The 22718-nt window shown below is 40.2% G+C and overlaps 1 protein-coding gene across 1 annotated transcript in view; it reads left to right on the forward strand.

The window, feature by feature from the left end:
• LOC142256895 (TYRO protein tyrosine kinase-binding protein-like) overlaps nucleotides 1-22378 on the forward strand; it is a 25462-nt gene extending 3084 nt beyond the window's left edge. The window contains exons 2-5 of the mRNA XM_075328861.1: nucleotides 13671-13691; nucleotides 15109-15240; nucleotides 20201-20253; nucleotides 21489-22378. Of these exons, the coding sequence (XP_075184976.1) occupies nucleotides 13671-13691; nucleotides 15109-15240; nucleotides 20201-20253; nucleotides 21489-21545 (263 nt within the window). The 3' untranslated portion in view covers nucleotides 21546-22378. The remainder of the gene's footprint in view (nucleotides 1-13670; nucleotides 13692-15108; nucleotides 15241-20200; nucleotides 20254-21488) is intronic.
• The last annotated feature ends 340 nt before the right edge of the window (nucleotides 22379-22718 follow it).

A 22718-nucleotide genomic window follows, 5' to 3' on the forward strand; every position in this document is an offset into this window, starting at 1 on the left:
AGAAGACCAAAAAAAAAGACTCAATGTGAACATTCCCTTAAGGAGAACACATCAAGAAGACCAAAAAAAATACCTCAGTGTGAACATTCCCTTAAGGAGAAGACATCAAGAAGACCAAAAAAAAGACTCAGTGTGAACATTCCCTTAAGGAGAAGACATCAAGAAGACCAAAAAAAAAAGACTCAGTGTGAACATTTCCTTAAGGAGAAGACATCAAGAAGACCAAAAAAAAAAGACTCAGTGTGAACATTTCCTTAAGGAGAAGACATCAAGAAGACCAAAAAAAAAGACTCAGTGTGAACATTCCCTTAAGGAGAAGACATCAAGAAGACTGATTGGTTAGTTCTTAGGCTATGTGCGCACTTTGCGTCGTCCTAGTTGCAGTTCTAAACGCATCCTCTGGCAGAAATTGCTTTTGCCAAAGTTTCTTTTGTCCACAAAAAAGCGGTAAAAACGTGCGTATTTACCACGTTTTAGCCTCGTTTTTAGCGCTTTTTACCTGCTTTTCCATTGCGTTTTGACATATGCGTTTTGAACATAAAGACACTGCTAAATAAAGTTTAAACAGCCAAACACAATGAAAAAAGGGACAAAATGGAATACATATAATTATTGAAATAATATAGAAACTAGTTATATTTCATATAATTAGAGCGGTTTTATACTATTTAGCGGTAAAATAGCAGTAAATTAATATTTTTTATTAATTTAATTGTCGGACTATGTGTGTGTGTAAAGGGACATATTATTCCATTATTTTGATGTTAGATAGTCCAAAACGCATTGTTTCAGCAGCTAAAAAGCAGGTAAAACGCTGGAATTTTGATGTTGGTTGCTTTTTGCTAATTCTCATTGACTTCAATGTTAGCAAAACGCAGCCCAAATGGCAAAAACAATTGACATGCTGCTTCTTTGAACGCATGTTTTTTGCCCAAAATTATGCAAATTAAACGCAGCGTTTTGAAACGCAAATTGCGGTCAGGAAATCTTCCTTTTCCATAGACTGTTATGGACAATCAAAACGCATGCCTTTTGGCCATAAAACGCTGCAGTTTAAAATGCAAAGAGCGCACATAGCCTTAGTGTTACAATGTATCACTAGCAATCTAATCGGCTCACGGCCAGCGGAGAGGAGATGCGGCATCGCAAAAGTGGACGGATCGTGTCATCTACCTTTTACGTTTGCAACGTTTTTAGCACAAAAACAAAACAATTTCTTATACATCTAATATATAAAGCTGTATGTATGTCCGCTAAAGGTATCCGCACCATCGCATTTACAATCACGAAATTTTGCACAGACGCCTCATGTGACCCAGGGGGTCACTATGTTTTTTCAGAAAAATTTAACCCCGTGCTTTACAGTTAGTCTCTAAAATCCTGCCGCCATTAAATTGAATGGAGGTGGGAGCTATAGGTTATTAATAGCAACTGTCAGTGGCTGCTATAGGAACAAAATAAACTGTTAGTATAAGAAGCTTATGTGTGAGGTAATATGATGTCGGTGGAGAGATGAATAGAGAGAGACAGAAAAAGACAGACAGAGACACAGAGAGAGATAAATGGGGAAAGAGTCAGACTGACAGACGGGGAAAGAGACAGCCCTGGAAAGAGACAGACGGGGAAAGAGACAGACGGGGAAAGAGACAGACCTGGAAAGAGACAGACCTGGAAAGAAACAGACAGGGAAAGAGACAGACAAAGAAACAGACAGACGGGCAAAGAAACAGCTGGGCAAAGAGACAGACGGGTAAAGAGACAGACGGGCAAAGAGACAGACGGGCACAGAGACAGACAGGGAAAGAGACAGACAGGGAAAGAGACAGACGGGGAAAGAAACAGACGGGGAAAGAGACAGACGGGGAAAGAGACAGACCTGGAAAGAGACAGACCTGGAAAGAAACAGACAGGGAAAGAGACAGATGAAGAAACAGACAGACGGGCAAACAGACAGCTGGGCAAAGAGACAGACGGGTAAAGAGACAGATGGGCAAAGAGACAGACAGGGAAAGAGACAGATGGGGAAAGAGACAGACGGGGAAAGAGACAGACGGAGAAAGAGACAGACCTGGAAAGAGTCAGATGGGGAAAGAGACAGACGGAGAAAGAGACAGACGGGCAAAGAGACAGCCCTGGAAAGAGACAGACGTGGAAAGAGACAGACGGCGAAAGAGACAGACAGAGAAAGAGACAGTCGGAGAAAGAGACAGATGGAGAAAGAGACAGCCCTGGAAAGAGACAGCCCTGGAAAGAGACAGCCGGGAAAAGAGACAGCTGGGGAAAGATACAGCCCTGGAAAAAGACAGTCCTGGAAAAAGACAGTCCTGGAAAGAGACAGATGGAGAAAGAGACAGATGGAGAAAGAGACAGCCCTGGAAAGAGACAGCCCTGGAAAGAGACAGCCCTGGAAAGAGACAGACGGGGAAAGAGACAGACAGTGACACAGGGACTGGGAGAGAGACAGAGAGACAGTAACTATCCCAGGCAACGCCGGATACCACAGCTAGTTTTAAATATTTACCAAATAATTGGATACTTTCAGTGACTGTGGGTGATCATTAGGACATTTTGTTTTATTTTGTAAGTTATTTCACAATGTGGAAATCTCATCTGCAGGGAAGAATCATTCACTTCCCCTAATTTATGAAATTCCCCCAAAAAACGTTGGAAATTGCACAACGTGGTGTACAAATAAGATTTAATGGAATCAACACCCAGTTTGCAAGATACAATTACGTGTCCAAAACTTCTGATGACGGGACAGATTGTTCCTCCAGCAATTCTTTCTAAAGCCGTGTAGAGGAATATGGTTGCCCAATGAGAATTTGGCCACGTGACAACAGCAGATAAAGGGAAGGGGGAGTTACAGTTGTCAGAGAACTGACAACATTTAAAGGGGGTTGTCTGATGTCATCTTGCTCTGGGCCATTTTGTCAATTGCAGGTCTACCAAACAGTTCTGGTCACAAAACTGCAATCTGGACCATGAAAAGGTTCTGGACATATTTTCTAAGTATATGTTGCAACCTTACCAATCAGCTACATTGACAGCCATTATAAAATTGTTAAAAAAAACTTAAAGAAAACCCCTTTCAAAAACACTGTTTCCTATCTTTTTGTCATAATTAATGCCCAAAAATTATCCACAATGTGTAAAAGAGATCTTTTAATTCTCAACTACTTAAGTGTAACAAAATCTGGGCTTATGTTACTTTGTTGCAGACTGCACCCTTTTAAACTGCACATAAAAGTGATATCTTGCTGACATAATTCATGCCCAAAAATAATAATAATAATCCACAATGGGTAAAAGATTTGTTAAAGTCTTATCTACTTAACTGTAGTAAAATCTGTGCTTATGTTACTTTGTTGCAGGCTGCAGCCTTTCTAGAGCCGCACATAGCATTGACATCTTGTTGAAATAATTCACGCCCAAAAATTATCCACAATGTGTAAAAATGATTTCTTTAAGTTTCATCTACTTTGGCTGCTTTCAGACTACGTTTGTTTAGCATGCGTCATGAACGTTTTTTTGCTGCAAAAGTGTATCCTGTTTTTGCAAAGAAAAACGCATGCAAACGCATGTGTTATTTTGCAGGATCCTGTCACTTTAAGTTTATGGGCGGGCATTGGAGTCATGTGATCGGGAGTGAGGGAAACTGAACGTGAACGACTGGGAGCCGATATCTGATAGCTGCGGACGCTGGTAACCAAGGTAAATGTCGGGTAACTTGCTTGGATACCCGATATTTACCTTGGTTACGAGCGTCTGCAGCTGCTAGGAGCCGGGCTCCCTGCACACGTAACCAAGGTAAACATCGGTTAACTTGCTTGGATACCCAATATTTACCTTGGTTACGAGCGTCTGCAGCTGCTAGGAGCCGGGCTCCCTGCACACGTAACCAAGGTAAACATTGGGTAACTTGCTTGGATACCCGATATTTACCTTGGTTACAAGCGTCTGCAGCTGCTAGGAGCCGGGCTCCCTGCACACGTAACCAAGGTAAACATCGGGTAACTTGCTTGGATACCCGATATTTACCTTGGTTACGAGCGTCTGCAGCTGCTAGGAGCCGGGCTCCCTGCACACGTAACCAAGGTAAACATTGGGTAACTTGCTTGGATACCCGATATTTACCTTGGTTACGAGCATCTGCAGCTGCTAGGAGCCGGGCTCCCTGCACACGTAACCAAGGTAAACATCGGGTAAATTGCTTGGATACCCAATATTTACCTTGGTTACGAGTGTCTGCAGCTGCTAGGAGCCGGGCTCCCTGCACACGTAACCAAGGTAAACATTGGGTAACTTGCTTGGATACCTGATATTTACCTTGGTTACGAGCGTCTGCAGCTGCTAGGAGCCGGGCTCCCTGCACACGTAACCAAGGTAAACATCGGGTAACTTGCTTTGATAAACGATATTTACCTTGGTTACGAGCATCTGCAGCTGCTAGGAGCCGGGCTCCCTGCACACGTAACCAAGGTAAACATTGGGTAACTTGCTTGGATACCTGATATTTACCTTGGTTACGAGCGTCTGCAGCTGCTAGGAGCCGGGCTCCCTGCACACGTAACCAAGGTAAACATCGGGTAACTTGCTTGGATACCCGATATTTACCTTGGTTACGAGCGTCTGCAGCTGCTAGGAGCCGGGCTCCCTGCACACGTAACCAAGGTAAACATCGGGTAACTTGCTTGGATACCCGATATTTACCTTGGTTACGAGCGTCTGCAGCTGCTAGGAGCCGGGTTCCCTGCACACGTAACCAAGGTAAACATCAAGTAACTTGCTTGGATACCCGATATTTACCTTGGTTACGAGCGTCTGCAGCTGCTAGGAGCAGGGCTGCCTGCTCCCTGCACACGTAACCAAGGTAAACATCGGGTAACTAAGCCCACGGTTACTTGATATTTACCTTGGTTACGAGCGTCCTCCGCTCTCAGGCGGGGGAGAGAGGAGAGAGAGGGAGGGGGAGAGAGGGAGGGGGAGAAAGGGACTGATCACGCGAGGCTGGTTTCTGGGCATGCTCAATAGAGCAAGCAGGATCCTGTCTATCAGCATGCCAGCCTTCACATGCGTTTGCGTGCTCTTTAGTCAGGATCTAGCAATTTGCAGTATTTGGACGCAGCTCAAAAACGCTACAAGTAGCGTTTTTGAAAAAAGTTAAAAAACTGCAAGTCGCTGAATCCTCACTATAACGCACGAAAACGCAGGTGAACGCATGTAGACGCGAGTCCAGTGCAAATGCATTGAAATGAAAACGCATTTGCACTGGATCCGTTTTTGCGTTATAAAAACGATCATGACGCATGTTAAAAAAACAGTGTGAAAGCCGCCTTAGCAAAATCTGTGCTTATTTAACTTTGTTGCAGACTTTACCCTTTCTAAAACCGCACATAGAATTGACATTGTGCTGACTTAATTAACGTCCAAAAATTATCCACAATGGGTAAAAGAGCTTTGTTAATCATCTACTTAAATGGGACTTATGTTACGCAGCGGATTTTCTGCAGGAAAATCTGAAACAAAAATCTGCGTCAAATAAGCAACTTGTGAGAGTAACCCAAGTGCTTGTTCAGATGATCTTGTGATCGGTCCTGTGCTGTTTATTTGCACATTAAGAGTTTTTGGAGGAGTTTTTATTTACTGAATCATTTCCTGAAGCGGCTTTAGGCTACGTACAGAGTATTTTTTGCTGAATGTTCGGAGCAGAAACTTCAAACTTTTGAAATGTAGACGAGGATTTAGAGAGTTTCCGAAAAAAAATTTGTGTGCACATTGATATTTTTTTTATGCTAAAGTGTCTTTGATTGGACAGTGCTTAATTTGGAGAATATTGCATCAAAAGACCTTAAGGCTGTGTGCGCACAGTGCGTTTTGTCATTTTTTTATGCATTTTTTTAGTACATTTTTTCCACAAAACTGCTTGCAAATCCTTGATGCCAGCAAAGTCAATGAGAATACTGGAGTCTCGTGCATACGTTCAGTTTTTTACTTGCAGATTTGGTGCAGAAAATAATTTGCAGCATGTCAATTCTTTCAGTGTTTCTGTCACGATTGAAAGACAAAAAAAACAAATGCAAAAAAAGTAACAAAACCTTGGCAAAAACGCATAAAAAAGCAGCAAAAACATCCTTGTTGCGTTTTTCCGTCCAAGAAATGCAGAAATGGTGCAGAAAATTCTGCAACCAAATACTCAAGGTGTGCACACAGCCTTAACAGAAAAAACTTGCACTTTTTTTTCCTCCCAATAGTCATTTTTCAAAGCCTGAAATCTAATATATAAAGCTGAATGTGTGTATGTGTGTGTGTGTGTGTATGTGTGTGTATGTGTGTGTGTGTATGTGTGTGTGTGTGTGTGTGTGTATGTGTGTGTGTGTATGTGTGTATGTACGGGATTGGCATCTGCTCCGTCGCAGCAACAGCCACAAAATTTTGCACACTCACACATCTGGACCCCGAGCGCGTCATAGGCTATGTTTTGAGGGGAAATTTTAACCCCGCGCTTTACAGTTATTCACCAATAAACCTTCCTCCATTAAAGCGAATGGAGCTGGGAACCACAGTGCAGCCAGAACTTCAGAAGAATGCGCAGCCACGCCCTTATATGGAATGTTGGCGTGTCACAATGCAGCCAGGGAAAGAGACAGACACAGACAGGGAAAGAGGCAGACACAAACAGGGTAAGAAACAGGCATAGACAGGGTAAGAGACAGATACAAAGAGACAGACACAGACAAAGAGACAGACTGACAGGGAAAGAGACAGACAGGGAAAGAGAAGGAAAGAGAGAGACAGGTTAAGAGACAGACACAGACAGGTAAAGAGACAGACACAGACAAAGAGACAGAGACAGACACAGGGAAACAGACAGACAGGGAAATAGAGGGAAAGAGACAGACAGTGTAAGAGACAGACAAAGACAGGTAAAGAGACAGACAAAGAGACAGACACAGGGAAAGAGACAGAGGGAAAGAGGGAAAGAGACAGACAGGGAAAGAGACAGACAGGGAAAGTGACAGAGATAGATAGACAGACAGGGAAAGAGATTGAGACTGTCAGAGACAGACAGGGAAAGAGACAGACAGACAAAGAGAGAGAGACAGAGAGATATATACAGAGGGGGAGACAGACAGAGAATGGGAGAGAAACAGAGAGACAGTTACTATCCCGGGCGTTAATACATTCTATTTATACATTCTATCCCGGGAATGTTAATACAGTCTATTTTGTTAACAACATTTATTAACCCGGGCGAAGCCGGATAGTACAGCTAGTATTAAAATAAATTGCTCAAAACACTGAACACTGAATGTATGAACAAAAAAAAGATTTTACCATGGAAATGAAAAGGAAGAAATTTTTACACAATTTTTGGGTGATTAGAATCAAATTAAAAAAAAACAAAAAACCCCCAAACCCTCCTTTATGCACATACACTTATATCAACAGAGAATGAAGAAACGTGATAGCTCTTCAAATACAGTGATGAAAAAAGATAAACATTTGCTCAAACTTAGGGATATGAGCTTTTCCTTGTGAGATTCTACAAACATAGAGATCCTGTTCCTTGAGGCTGTGTGCACATGCTGCGTCTTTTTTCTTGCAGATTTTAATCAATCAATCTGCAAAGGAAAATGCATGCCAGCAGAATCTATGAGAATCCTGACTGGCTGTGCACATATTGCAGATTTTTTCCTTGCAGGTTTTGGTGCAGAAAATAATCTGCACCAAACAATTAACTTGTCAATTGTTTCTGAGTTTTTTTCCAGAGTTTTTCCTATCAGAATGCAAAAAACACCGCATTAAAGAAATGCAAAACTGTACCAAAAAACGCATAAAAGAAATGCAAAACCGCACCAGAAAACACATCGAAAAAGCAAAACCGTGCCAGAAACACATCAAAAGAATCAAAACCGCAGCAAAAATGCATAAAAAAACAAAAACTACAGCAAATAATGCATCACAAAATGCAAAACTGCCCAAAATATGCATTGAAAAATGCAAAACTGCAGCAAAAAACGCATTAAAAAAATGAAAAACCATGTAAAAAAACACATAAAAAAATGCAAAACTGACCAAAAAATGCATTGAAAGGCGCAAAACCACAGCAAAAAAGCATCAAAATTGCAAAACTGCCCCAAAAATGCATTGGAACGAGCAAAACCGCAGCAAAAAAAAAAAAATCAAAAAATGCAAAACTGCCCAAAAGATGCATCAAAAAACGCAAAACTGCACCAAAAACCGCATCAAAAATGCAAAACCGCAGCAACAAAATTCATAAAAAATGCAAAACCAAGACAAAAAACACAAAACCACCCCAAAAATGCATTGAAAAACGAAAAACCACAGCAAAAAAACGCATCACAAAATGCAACACAGCCCCCAAAAAATGCAGCAAAAAGCAAGTGTTTTTTCTGCAGCGTTTTTCCTGCCAAGAGATGCAGTTTTTGATGCAGAAAATCTGCACCCAAATCTGCAATGTGGGAACAAACTCTAATGGCCATAATATTTTTGCTTTTCTGTAGAATTGAAGAAACCTGGCTATGATGGCTGCCGATCCAAGACATGATCCCTTAGGAAGCATACAGTTATTTAAACAATTTCTGACAAGGTTTTTGCAACAAAAACAAAAAAAAATCTGTCTCTATTGGAGCAACTCCTATTATAATAGAAAAAAGTGACTAGAAAACTGTATCAAAAGAGCAATAAAAGCCACAAATTCTTACAAAGTTGATGTGCCTTTTAGAAGCATTTTATTTTAGATTTTTTCAGACAAAAAAAAAATCCCTGAAAAAAACCTAACCTTAGGGTTGATTACAAATGATGTGTTTCTGGGCGGCGTCATCCTTTTACCACGTCCCTTTAAATGTCGTAGATATTTGTATTAATATCAGTCTCCGTGTTATTACACACATCTAATATATAAAGCTGTGTGTATGTATGTGTGTGTGTATGTGTGGATCTCCGCTAAAGGAATCCGCACCGTCGCATTTACAATCACGAAATTTTGCACAGACACCCCATGTGACTCAGGGAACGTCATAGACTATGTTTTGATTGGAAAATTTAACCCAGCGCTTTACAGTTACTCTCCAAAAAAACTGCCTCCATTAAAGTCAATGGAGCAGCGAGCTATAGGTTATTAATAGCAGCTGTGAGTGGTTGCTATAGGAAAAAAATAAATTGTTAGTATAAGAAGCTCATGTGTGAGGTAATAAGATGTCGGTGGAGAGAGACAGACCGACATAGACAAAGACAGAGTAAGAGGCAGACAGGGGAAGAGACAGAGAGAGAGACAGGGAAAGAGACAGACAGAGGCAGACAGACAGGGAAAGAGACAGACAAAAAAAGAGAAAGAGACAGACAGATAGAGACAGACAGAGACAGACAGACAGTGAAAGAGACAGAGACAGACAGGGAAAGAGACAGAGACAGGAACAGAGACAGGGAAAGAGACAGACAGGGAAAGAGACAGACAGGGAAAGAGACAGATAGGAACAGGAAAAGAGCTAGACGGGGAAAGAGACAAAAACAGGGAAAGAGACAGAGACAAGGAAAAATACAGGGAAAGAGACAGAGATAAACAGGGAAAGAGACAGATGGGGAAAGGGAGACAGACAGAGAAACAGACAGACGGGGAAAGAGACAGACTAGGAAAGAGACAGGCTAGGAAAGGGACAGACAGAGAAAGAAACAGACAGGGAAAGAGACAGATGGAGAAAGAGACAGACAGACACAGAGATAGCGAGAGACAGAGATAGAGAGAGACAGACAGAGATACTGATACAGAGACAGAGATAGACACAGACACACAGAGAGATAGACACGGACAGACAGACAAACATGGATAGAAAACAGAGACACACATGGATAGAGACAAACACACAGACAGACACAGAGAGGGAAAAAGACAGACATGGAAAGAGACAGACAGAGAGATAGACACACACAGACAGACAGGTAAAGAGACAGACACACAGAGACAGACACACAGTGACAAACACACAGAGACAGACACAGAGCGAGACAGAGAGAGAGACAAAGACAGAGACAGATAGAGACAGACACAGAGAGAGACACACAGAGACAGCCAGAGAGAGACAGAGACAGACAGAGACAGACACACATAGACAGAGACAGACACAGAGACAGACAGACAGAGACAGACAGAGACAGATAGAGACAGACACACAGAGACAGACACAGACAGACACACAGAGACAGAGACAGACAGAGACAGACAGAAACAGATAGAGACAGACATACAAAGGAAGACACAGAGACAGACACACAGAACAGACAGAGACAGACACACAGAGACAGAGAGAGAGACAGACAAAGACAAACAGAGAGCGAGACAGTTACTATCCCGGGCAACGCCGGGTACTACAGCTAGTTCTTTATATTTGTAAACAATGTAACAAGTTTGCACAGTAGTGATAGTAACAGAGGGCAGAGCTGACAACCTCCTCTTTATCATCGTTTATGTTTCTATTATTATAAATGTAGCAGATTTCTGAGGTTTTGCAGACATCAAACCTTTCTGAAGTTTCTGCACAAGGAAATCAAAAAGGAGAATAAAGCATTTTTGGCAGAATTATACTTCCCATATTGGACGGATCTGCTTCCGCTGTGTTTGGAGAAGCAAATGTTGTGGGTGTCATTATTATGTAATATTGTTACAAGTGGGAACATATCACTATTACGGATCCGGGCTGTGACACTCAGGACTTGTCCGCCATGAAAAACGGCAAAACTGTGACCGCAGTACAAAATGAGCGAATCTCGTAAACGTGTTTTCCGGTCTTTTTGGCTTTATTACGTCGGATTGATGATAACTGTCAGGGATTTATTGTTTCCTTGTTTAATTTTTAACATTCACCAATTTTATCATAATGAATATCCAGAAATGTTGCCATTTTTTTCTCAATGCAGCAAGATCTAGGTATTTTTAGCTTCTTTGTATTTCCATATATGAATCTGTAAACAATTAAGTGTATTAAAACACACTCAAAAAAAAGTAAACAAATTCATGCTAATTTTTTTCAAGCCCCAAAAAAGTAACCCCCCCCAAACAATTTTGTAAGAAGAAAAACTAGAAAATGATGTAAAAATGGTAACAGTTGATGCAGTTTGGAGGGAGTGTTCCTTTAATTGAAAGGGGATGTCCGGCCTTAGGCAACAAGTCTGTAGTCACTCTATGTAACTGCAGACTGGTGAACCCTCACATTGCTTGCACTGTGAATTTGGGATTTGTATACAAGCTGTTACATGCCAACTAGACATGCACAGTCTCATTCAATGCATTTGTACTGAACAAGATCAAGTATAGTCTAGTTGGAATGTGGCTGGAAGTAAGCAAATGAGGGACAGTCTAGATAGAATGTGACCGGAAGTATACAAATCAGGCACAGTCTAGTTGGAATGTGGCTGGAAGTATGCAAATATTGTGGCTGGAAGTATGAAAATCAAGCACAGTCTAGTTAGAATGTGGCTGTAAGTATACAAATGGGGGACAGTCTAGTTAGAATGTGGCCGGAAGTATAGAAATCAGGCACAGTCTAGTTGGAATGTGACTGGAAGTATGCAAATCAGGTACAGTCCAGTTGAAATGTGGCCGGAAGTATGCAAATCAGATACAGTCTAGTTGGAATGAGGCCGGAAGTATGCAAATCAGGTACAGTCCAGTTGAAATGTGGCTGGAAGTATGCAAATCAGGTACAGTGTAGTTGGAATGAGGCCGGAAGTGTGCAAATCAGGCACAGTCTAGTTGGAATATGGCTGAACATATGCAAATCAGGTACAGTTTAGTTGGAATGTGGCTAGAAGTATGCAAAATCAGGTACACTCTAGTTGAAATGTTACTGTAGGAATGCAAATCAGGTACAGTCTAGCTGGAATGTGGCCGGACGTATGCAAATCAGGCACAGTCTAGTTGGAATGTGGTCAGAAGTATGCAAATCAGGTACAGTCTAGTTGGAATGTGGCCGGCATTATGCAAATCAGGCGCAGTCTAATTGGAATATGGCCGGAAGTATGCAAATCAGGCACAGTTACGTTGAATGTGGCCGGACATATGCCAATCAGGCACTGTCTAGTTGGAATGTGGCTAGAAGTATGCAAATGAGGTATAGTCTAGTTGGAATGTAGCCGGAAGTATGCAAATCAGGTACAGTCTAGTTGGAATGTAGTCGGAAGTATGCAAATCAGGCACAATCAAGTTGAAATGTGGCTGGAAGTATGCAAATGAGGTATAGTCTAGTTGGAATGTAGCCGGAAGTATGCAAATCAGTTACAGTCTAGTTGGAATGTGGCCGGAAGGATGCAAATCAGATACAGTCTAATTGGAATGTGGCTGAAAGTATGCAACACAGTTACAGTCTAGTTGGAATGTGGCCGGAAGGATGAAAATCAGTTACAGTCTAGTTGGAATGTGGCCGGAAGGATGCAAATCAGATACAGTCTAATTGGAATGTGGCTGGAAGTATGCAAAACAGTTACAGTCTAGTTGGAATGTGGCCGGAAGGATGCAAATCAGATACAGTCTAGTTGGAATGTAGCCGGAAGTATGCAAATCAGTTACAGTCTAGTTGGAATGTGGCCGGAAGGATGCAAATCAGATACAGTCTAGTTGGAATGTGGCTGGAAGTATGCAAATCAAGCACAATCTAGTTGGAATGTGGCCAGAAGGATGCAAATCAGATACAGTCTAGTTGGAATGTGGCCGGAAGTATGCAAATATTGTGGCCATCAGTATACAAATCAGGCACAATCTAGTTGGAATGTGGCCGGAATTATGCAAATCAGGCACAATCTAGTTGGAATGTGGCCGGAATTATGCAAATCAGGCACAGTCTAGTTGGAATGTGGCCAGAAGTATGCAAATCAGGCACAGTCTAGTTGGAATGTGGCCAGAAGTATGCAAATCAGGCACAGTCTAGTTGGAATGTGGCCAGAAGTATGCAAATCAGATATAGTCTAGTTGGAATGTGGCAAATTGCATATGTATGGTCAAATGACCTCCCGCTTACGGCTTTGGCATTGGAGAATCCTCATAGTCCGCAATGTGCATGACGTGAGGATTCACAAGTCTGTAGTCACTGTATATTTGTAGCCTAAGGCCACACAACTCTTGTAAAGGGACCCTCCATGATAAAAGTGGCTATGCATTTCTAATTTATGGTCACTATACCTTTCTGCTCAATATTTGATACCCATGCCCCATCTTTAATTCCAAAATGACCACAGCAAGGCAGTTGCTACAGACAGTCTCCACAGTGCTTGCGCTGGCACCATTGGTGATGTCCTTCCTGCTGCCAGTGAGCCGGCCGGCGAGGCGTGGTTCAGATTTTCCACGGTGATTAATTTAGAGATGGAGTCAGCGGCAGCAGAAAAGAGGACATTGGATGCAACATATGCAATAAGGGAAGTATATGGTGACTTTACGCTGTGAATCACCCAGTCTATGAACTTTGAAGACCATGTGAGACATTAAGTAGGTCAGATAACCACACGACTGGACACTTACTAAATGAAACGGAGCTCTGAGATCTAGCGCATCCTGTTTGGTTTCTTGTCACATATAATTTACTCAGAAGTTTGCGCCTCTAACAATTCATTATTTATATGATAGTTTCATGACACAACCTCCTTTCTTTTTTTTACAGGTTCTGCTTTTGCTCAGGAAGGTAAGCTACAATTCAAAACTAAATTGTAGATAAGTATTGAGTTATGAAATAATACCTAAGCCTAATTAGAAACTGTGTTATTTTGCTTCCTATTTGCTAAAACACCTTACCAATATCATTTTTTTAACTGCTCTTTTAGAAGCTGCTTTGTACTGCTGCTCTAGTAAAAAATCTTTGCACATTGCAAACACACTTGTGGGGGAGGAAGGCAGAGAACCTCTAACAGAAAGAAGGTTTGTAAACAGTGTTCGAGTATGGATTCTTGTTAGAGCAGCAGTTCAAAGCAGCTTCTAAAGGAGCAAGGATAAATGATGATGACTGCAGAAGAATCTGTACTCAAACACAGGTTACAATCACATTTGTGGGAGGATGGTGGCAAAGATCCTCCAACAGGAAAAAGGTTTGTAAACAGAGTTCGAGTATAGATTCTTGTTAGAGCAGCAGTTCAAAGCAACTTCTAAAGGAACAAGGATAAATGATGATGACTGCAGAAGAATCTGTACTCAAACACAGGTTACAATCACATTTGTGGGAGGATGGTGGCAAAGATTCTCCAACAGGAAAAAGGTTTGTAAACAGAGTTCGAGTATAGATTCTTGTTAGAGCAGCAGTTCAAAGCAGCTTCTAAAGGAACAAATATAAATGATGATGACTGCAGAAGAAACTGTACTCAAGCACAGGTTACAATCACATTTTTGGGAGGAGGGTGGCAAAGATCCTCTAACAGGGAAAAGGTTTGTAAACAGTGTTTGCATATGGATTCTTGTTAGAGCAGCAGTTAAAAGCAGCTTCTTAAGGAGCACAAAGAATGTACCATAGTTAAACCAACACCTTTTGCTTTGTGACTAAAAGAAAAGGAAGAAAAATAAGGTAATAGAGTCTATTAAGAAGACTACTAACATTGCAAAGGCTAGTGAATAAAGAAGTTTACTTACTCTTAAAAGTTTTAAAAATGGGAAAAAAAGAATTCACTCTTCAAGGAACAATACTAATATAAATGATGACCACTGCAGAAGAATCTGTACTCAAACACAGGTTACAAACACATTTTTTGGGGGGAGGGCAGCAAAGATCCTCCAACAGGGAGAAGGTTTGTAAACAGTGTTTGAGTATGGTCTCTTGTTAAACAAGAGCAGCAGTTCAAAGCAGCTTCTAAAGGTGCTCAAAGAAGGTAGATAAGCCAACATCTTCAGGCATGGTGATTAAGAGAAAAGGAAACAAAAGAAGGTAATGGAGTCTATTACAAAGAATACGTTACAAAGGCTAGTAAATAAATATTTTTAATTACTTTTGAAAGTTTTAAAAATGGAAAAAAAGATTAACTTTCCAAGAAACAATACTAATATAAATGATAACCAATGCAGAAAGATGAGACAATTATGGATGAAAGACAATATAAATATTCTTTTACTTGCAGGATGTGGAAATTGTTTTCAGCTCAATACTGGGACCATTATTGGAATTGTGGTCTGTGATGCCTTAATCACCTTAATAATTGCCAGCATGGCATTCTGGATATCTACTAAGATACAAAAGAAGAAATATCAGGGTGAGAAAAGCTTCTTAACACACAGGCCTATAGCTGCTATAATACTGCCCCCTATGTACAAGAATATAATTACTATAATACTGCCCCTATATACAAGAATATAACTGCTATAATACTGCCCCTATATACAAGAAAATAACTACTATAATACTTCCCCTATGTACAAGAATATACCTACTATAATACTGCCCCCTATATACAAGAATATAACTACTATAATACTGCCCCCTATGTACAAGAATATAACTACTATAATAATGCCCCTATGTACAAGAATATACCTACTATAATACTGCCCCTATGTACAGGAATATAACTACTATAATACTGCCCCTATATACAAGAATATAACTACTATAATACTGCCCCTATATACAAGAATATAACTTCTATAATACTGCCCCTATATACAAGAATATAACTACTATAATACTTCCCCTATATACAAGAATATAACTACTATAATACTGCGCCCTATGTACAAGAATATAACTACTATAATACTGCCCCTATGTAAAAGAATATAACTACTATAATACTGCCCCTATGTACAAGAATATACCTACTATAATACTGCCCCTATATACAAGAATATAACTACTATAATACTGCGCCCTATGTACAAGAATATAACTACTATAATACTGCGCCCTATGTACAAGAATATAGCTACTATAATACTGCTCCCTATGTAAAAGAATATAACTACTATAATACTGCCCCCTATGTACAAGAATTTAACTACTATAATACTGCGCCCTATGTACAGGAATATAACTACTATAATACTGTCCTCTATGTACAAGAATATAACAACTATAATACTTCCCATATGTACAAGAATATATCTACTATAATACTGCTCCTATGTGCAAGAATATCACTACTATAATACTGCCCCTATGTACAAGAATATAACTACTATAATACTGCCCCTATATACAGGACTATAGCTACTATAATACTGCCCTCTATGCACAAGAATATAACTACTATAATACTGCCCCCTATGTACAAGAATATAACTACTATAATACTGCCCCTATGTACAGGAATATAACGACTATAATACTGCCCCCTATGTACAAGAATATAACTACTATAATACTGCCCCTATGTACAAGAATATAACTGCTATAATACTGTCCCCTATGTACAAGAATATAACTACTATAATACTGTCCTCTATGTACAAGAATATAACTACTATAATACTGCCCCTATGTACAAGAATATAACTACTATAATACTGCCCCTATATACAAGAATATAACTGCTATAATACTGCCCCTATATACAAGAATATAACTACTATAATACTGCCCCTATGTACAAGAATATACCTACTATAATAATGCCCCTATATACAAGAATATAACTACTATAATACTGCGCCCTATATACAAGAATATAACTACTGTAATACTGCCCCTATGTAAAAGAATATAACTACTATAATACTGCCCCTATGTACAAGAATATACCTACTATAATACTGCCCCTATGTAAAAGAATATAACTACTATAATACTGCGCCCTATGTACAAGAATTTAACTACTATAATACTGCGCCCTATGTACAGGAATATAACTACTATAATACTGTCCTCTATGTACAAGAATATCACTACTATAATACTGCTCCTATGTACAAGAATATGACTACTATAATACTGCCCCTATATACAGGACTATAGCTACTATAATACTGCCCCCTATGCACAAGAATATAACTACTATAATACTGCCCCCTATGTACAAGAATATAACTACTATAATACTGCCCCTATGTACGGGAAGATAACTACTATAATACTGCCCCCTATGTACAAGAATATAACTACTATAATACTGCCCCCTATGAACAAGAATATAACTACTATAATACTGCCCCTATGTACGGGAAGATAACTACTATAATACTGCCCCCTATGTACAAGAATATAACTACTATAATACTGTCCTCTATGTACAAGAATATAACTACTATAATACTGCCCCTATATACAAGAATATAACTGCTATAATACTGCCCCTATGTACAGGAATATAACTACTATAATACTGCCCCCTATGTACAAGAATATAACTACTATAATACTGCGCCCTATGTACAAGACTATAACTACTATAATACTGTCCTCTATGTACAAGAATATGACTACTATAACACTGCCCCTATGTACAAGAATATAACTACTATAATACTGCCCCTATATACAAGAATATAACTGCTTTAATACTGCCCCTATATACAAGAATATAACTACTATAATACTGCCCCTATGTACAAGAATATAACTACTATAATACCGCTCCCTATATACAAGAATATAACTGCTATAATACTGCCCCCTATGTACAAGAATATAACTACTATAACAGTGCTCCTATGTGCAAGAATATAACTACTATAATACTGCCCCTATGTACAGGAATATAGCTACTATAATACTGCCCCCTATGTACAAGAATATAACTACTATAATACTGCCCCTATGTACAAGAATATAACTACTATAATACTGCCCCTATGTACAAGAATATAACTACTATAATACTGCCCCTATGTACAGAAATATAACTACTATAATACTGCCCCTATATACAAGAATATAACTACTATAATACTGCTCCTGTGTACAAGAATATAACTACTATAATACTGCCCCTATGTACAAGAATATGACTACTATAATACTGCCCCTATGTACAGGAATATAGCTACTATAATACTGCCCCCTATATACAAGAATATAACTACTATAATACTGCCCCCTATGTACAAGAATATCACTACTATAATACTGCCCCTATGTACAAGAATATGACTACTATAATACTGCCCCTATGTACAGGAATATAGCTACTATAATACTGCCCCCTATATACAAGAATATAACTACTATAATACTGCCCCCTATGTACAAAAATATAACTACTATAATACTGCCCCTATGTACAAGAATATAACTACTATAATACTGCCCCTATGTACAGAAATATAACTACTATAATACTGCCCCCTGTGTACAAGAATATTACTACTATAATACTGCTCCCTATGTACAAAAACATAACTACTATAATACTGCCCTTTTATACAAGAATATAACTACTATAATACTGCTCCTATGTACAAGAATATAACTAGTATAATACTGCCCCTATGTACAAGAATATAATTACTATAATACTGCCCCCTATGTACAGGAATATAACTACTATAATACTGCCCCTATGTACAAGATTTTAACTACTATAATACTGCGCCCTATGTACAGGAATATAGCTACTATAATACTGTCCTCTATGTACAAGAATATAGTTACTATAATACTGCCCATATGTACAAGAATATAACTACTATAATACTGCTCCTATGTACAAGAATATCACTACTATAATACTGCCCCTATGTACAAGAATATAACTACTATAATACTGCCCCTATATACAGGACTATAGCTACTATAATACTGCCCCCTATGCACAAGAATATAACTACTATAATACTGCCCCCTATGTACAAGAATATAACTACTATAATACTGCCCCTATGTACGGGAAGATAATTACTATAATACTGCCCCCTATGTACAAGAATATAACTACTATAATACTGCGCCCTATGTACAAGAATATAACTACTATAATACTGTCCTCTATGTACAAGAATATAACTACTATAATACTGCCCCTATGTACAAGAATGTAACTACTATAATACTGCCCCTATATACAAGAATATAACTACTATAATACTGCCCCCTATGTACAAGAATATAACTACTATAATACTGCCCCCTATGTACAAAAATATAACTACTATAATACTGCCCCTATGTACAAGAATATAACTACTATAATACTGCCCCTATGTACAGAAATATAACTACTATAATACTGCCCCTATATACAAGAATATAACTACTATAATACTGCTCCCTATGTACAAAAACATAACTACTATAATACTGCCCCTATGTACAAGAATATAACTACTATAATACTGCCCCTATGTACAAGAATATAACTACTATAATACTGCCCCCTGTGTACAAGAATATAACTACTATAATACTGCTCCCTATGTACAAGAATATAACTACTATAATACTGCCCCTATATACAAGAATATAACTACTATAATACTGCCCCCTATGTACAAGAATATCACTACTATAATACTGCCCCTATGTACAAGAATATGACTACTATAATACTGCCCCTATGTACAGGAATATAGCTACTATAATACTGCCCCCTATATACAAGAATATAACTACTATAATACTGCCCCCTATGTACAAAAATATAACTACTATAATACTGCCCCTATGTACAAGAATATAACTACTATAATACTGCCCCTATGTACAGAAATATAACTACTATAATACTGCCCCCTGTGTACAAGAATATAACTACTATAATACTGCTCCCTATGTACAAAAACATAACTACTATAATACTGCCCCTATATACAAGAATATAACTACTATAATACTGCTCCTATGTACAAGAATATAACTACTATAATACTGCCCCTATATATAAGAATATAACTACTATAATACTGCCCCTATGTACAAGAAAATAACTACTATAATACTGCTCCTATGTACAAGAATATAACTACTATAATACTGCTCCTATGTACAAGAATATAACTACTATAATACTGCCCCCTATATACAAGAATATAACTACTATAATACTGCCCCTATATACAAGAATATAACTACTATAATACTGCCCCTATGTACAAGAAAATAACTACTATAATACTGCTCCTATGTACAAGAATATAACTACTATAATACTGCTCCTATGTACAGGAATATAACTACTGTAATACGGCCCCCTATGTGCAAGAATATAACCACTATAATACTGTTAGATGTTCTAAATAATTTTGTAATAATTTTTGGATAATCTCTTCCATTTTTGTAATTAGAGAAACTGAAGAAGCTGAAGACCCTTCCTCCAACCAATGACCCCACATATGAAGTGAGTCTCTGTGTTTATGGTTTCTTGTTTGGCCACAATAGGAGAGGAGGGAGAGATAGTTGAGGGAGAGATGGTGGGGGAAGAGATAGTTGAGGGAGAGTTATTTGGGGGAAGAGGTATTTGGGGGGAGAGATAGTTGGGGGAGAGGTGGTTGAGGGAGAGATAGTTGGGTGGAAGTGGTTGGAGGGAGAGATAGTTGGGGGAGAGGTGGTTGGGGGAGAGACAGTTGGGGGAGAGGTGGTTGGGGAGGGATAGTTGGGGAAGAGGTGGTTGGAGGGAGAGATAGTTGGGGGAGGTGGTTGGAAGGAGAGATAGTTGGGGGAGAGGTGGTTGGGGAGATATAGTTGGGGAGAGGTGGTTGGGGGTAGAGATAGTTGGGGAAGGGGTGGTTGGGGGGAGAGATAGTTGGAGGAGAGGTGGTTAGGGGAGAGATAGTTGGGCGAGAGGTGGTTGGAGGGAGAGATAGTTGGGGGGAAGGTGGTTGGAGGAGAGATAGTTGGGGGAGAGGTGGTTGGAAGGAGAGATAGTTGGGGAAAGGTGGTTGGAGGGAGAGATAGTTGGGGGAGTAATGGTTGGGGGAGAGATAGTTGGGGGAGAGGTGATTGGAGGAGAGATAGTTGGCGGAGAGGTGGTTGGAGGAGAGATAGTTGGGGAAAGGTGGTTGGGGGAGAGATAGTTGGGGGAGAGGTGGTTGGAGGGAGAGATAGTTGGGGAAAGGTGGTTGGAGGGAGAGATAGTTGGGGGAGAAATGGTTGGGGGAGAGATAGTTGGGGGAGAGGTGGTTGGAGCAGAAATAGTTGGGGGAGAGGTGGTTGGAGGAGAGATAGTTGGGGGAGAGGTGGTTGGAGGAGAGATAGTCGGGGAAAAGGTGGTTGGGGGAGAGATAGTTGGGGGAGAGGTGGTTGGAGGGAGAGATAGTTGGGGGAGAGGTGGTTGGAAGGAGAGATAGTTGGGGGAGAGGTGGTTGGAGCGAGAGATAGTTGGGGGAGAGGTGGTTGGAGGGAGGGATAGTTGGGGGAGAAGTGGTTGGAGCGAGAGATAGTTGGGGGAGAGGTGGTTGGGGAGAGATAGTTGGGGGAGAGGTGGTTGGGGAGAGATAGTTGGGGGAGAGGTGGTTGGAGGGAAAGATAGTTGGGAGAGGTGGTTGGAGGGAGGGATAGTTGGGGGAGAAGTGGTTGGGGGAGTCTTTTATGACCTCATTTCCCCATTTAATTATGTGTCTTGTCTCTTTTAAGGAGCTGCATGGACAGAGGGTTGACATTTACAATGACCTACATGCAATGCGCAATTGACTCTTGGACTTTTTAAAGAAGACGGTAAACCCTTCTCTTCTCGCAATTAGTGGCACCGGCCTCTAAATGTTATATCTTCACTATTATGAAGAGAGAAGAATGAAGGAGCAGAAGGTCGCCCCTCTCTGCTTCATCCCTTCTAGATTGCTATGTATAAAAGTCAAGGAGGAAGACACAAAGCATCTTGTCGTGCACCGGGAGGACCTATGGACGGACGTCAGACCCATGACCGGGCTCGTTACTGTCCTCGGTGCACCTGGATCACGTAGAAACCATATCAGGTCCGCACCCATCATGTACCATCAATACCTTTGTGTTATATGACATTCAAGCATAAACCTCCACTACCCCAACCTAAAGAGGGCTCTGTGTCGTATACAGTAATTAAATTATATACAATATATATATCCAGGGAATTGCCGATATAAATAGTAATGTACAGAGTGGAGCAATGTCTCAGCCTGGTCTCTGAGCTCCTCTCCTCTGTCGTCTCCAGTCACTTCTTCATGTCTCATAAGGAAACTCCTCTGAGTGGTTACATTTGTCCTCCAGAGAATACAATATACACAAGTGCATCCTGGCTCCTCCGTACATGGAATAATTAATATCCCTTTACCAACCAAACGGCAACATTCAGTCTATGGAAACCTGTCTGCTGATGTCTTCTGTTTGTATCTCCCTCTCATCTTCTTTTTCACTTTTCTTTCTCCCTCTCATCTTCCCTCTTCTCTGTTTCCTTTCTCTTCTCTTTCTGTCCCTATTCCTTTTTCATTTCTCTTTTTTTCCTCCTCTCTCTTTTTTATCTGTTCTGTTCTCCTCTACTCTTTTGAACCCTCCACTCTTATCCTCCTCTCTTTTTCTCTTCTCTCTTCTCCATTTCCCTCCTCTCCTCTCCTCTGTGTCCTATCCTCTTCCCTTGTCTTGCCTTCCCTCCCCTCCTCTTACATCCTTTAGCCTTCCGCTCCCTTTCCTTCTCCTCTCCTCTCTTCTCTCCACTTCTCTCTCCTCACTTCTTCTCTCCTCTCATCTCTTCCCTTGTCCCCCTCCTCTCTTCTCCTCTCCCCTCCACTTCTCTCTTCTCCTCTCCTTTCGTCTCTTCCTTTGTCTCCTCTCCTCTCTTCTCCTCTCCTCTCGTCTCTTCCCTTGTCTCCCATCCTTTCCTCTCCTCTCCTC

The sequence above is a fragment of the Anomaloglossus baeobatrachus genome, chromosome 11 (assembly GCF_048569485.1).
Source record: "Anomaloglossus baeobatrachus isolate aAnoBae1 chromosome 11, aAnoBae1.hap1, whole genome shotgun sequence".
NCBI classification, from domain to species: Eukaryota; Metazoa; Chordata; class Amphibia; order Anura; family Aromobatidae; genus Anomaloglossus; species Anomaloglossus baeobatrachus.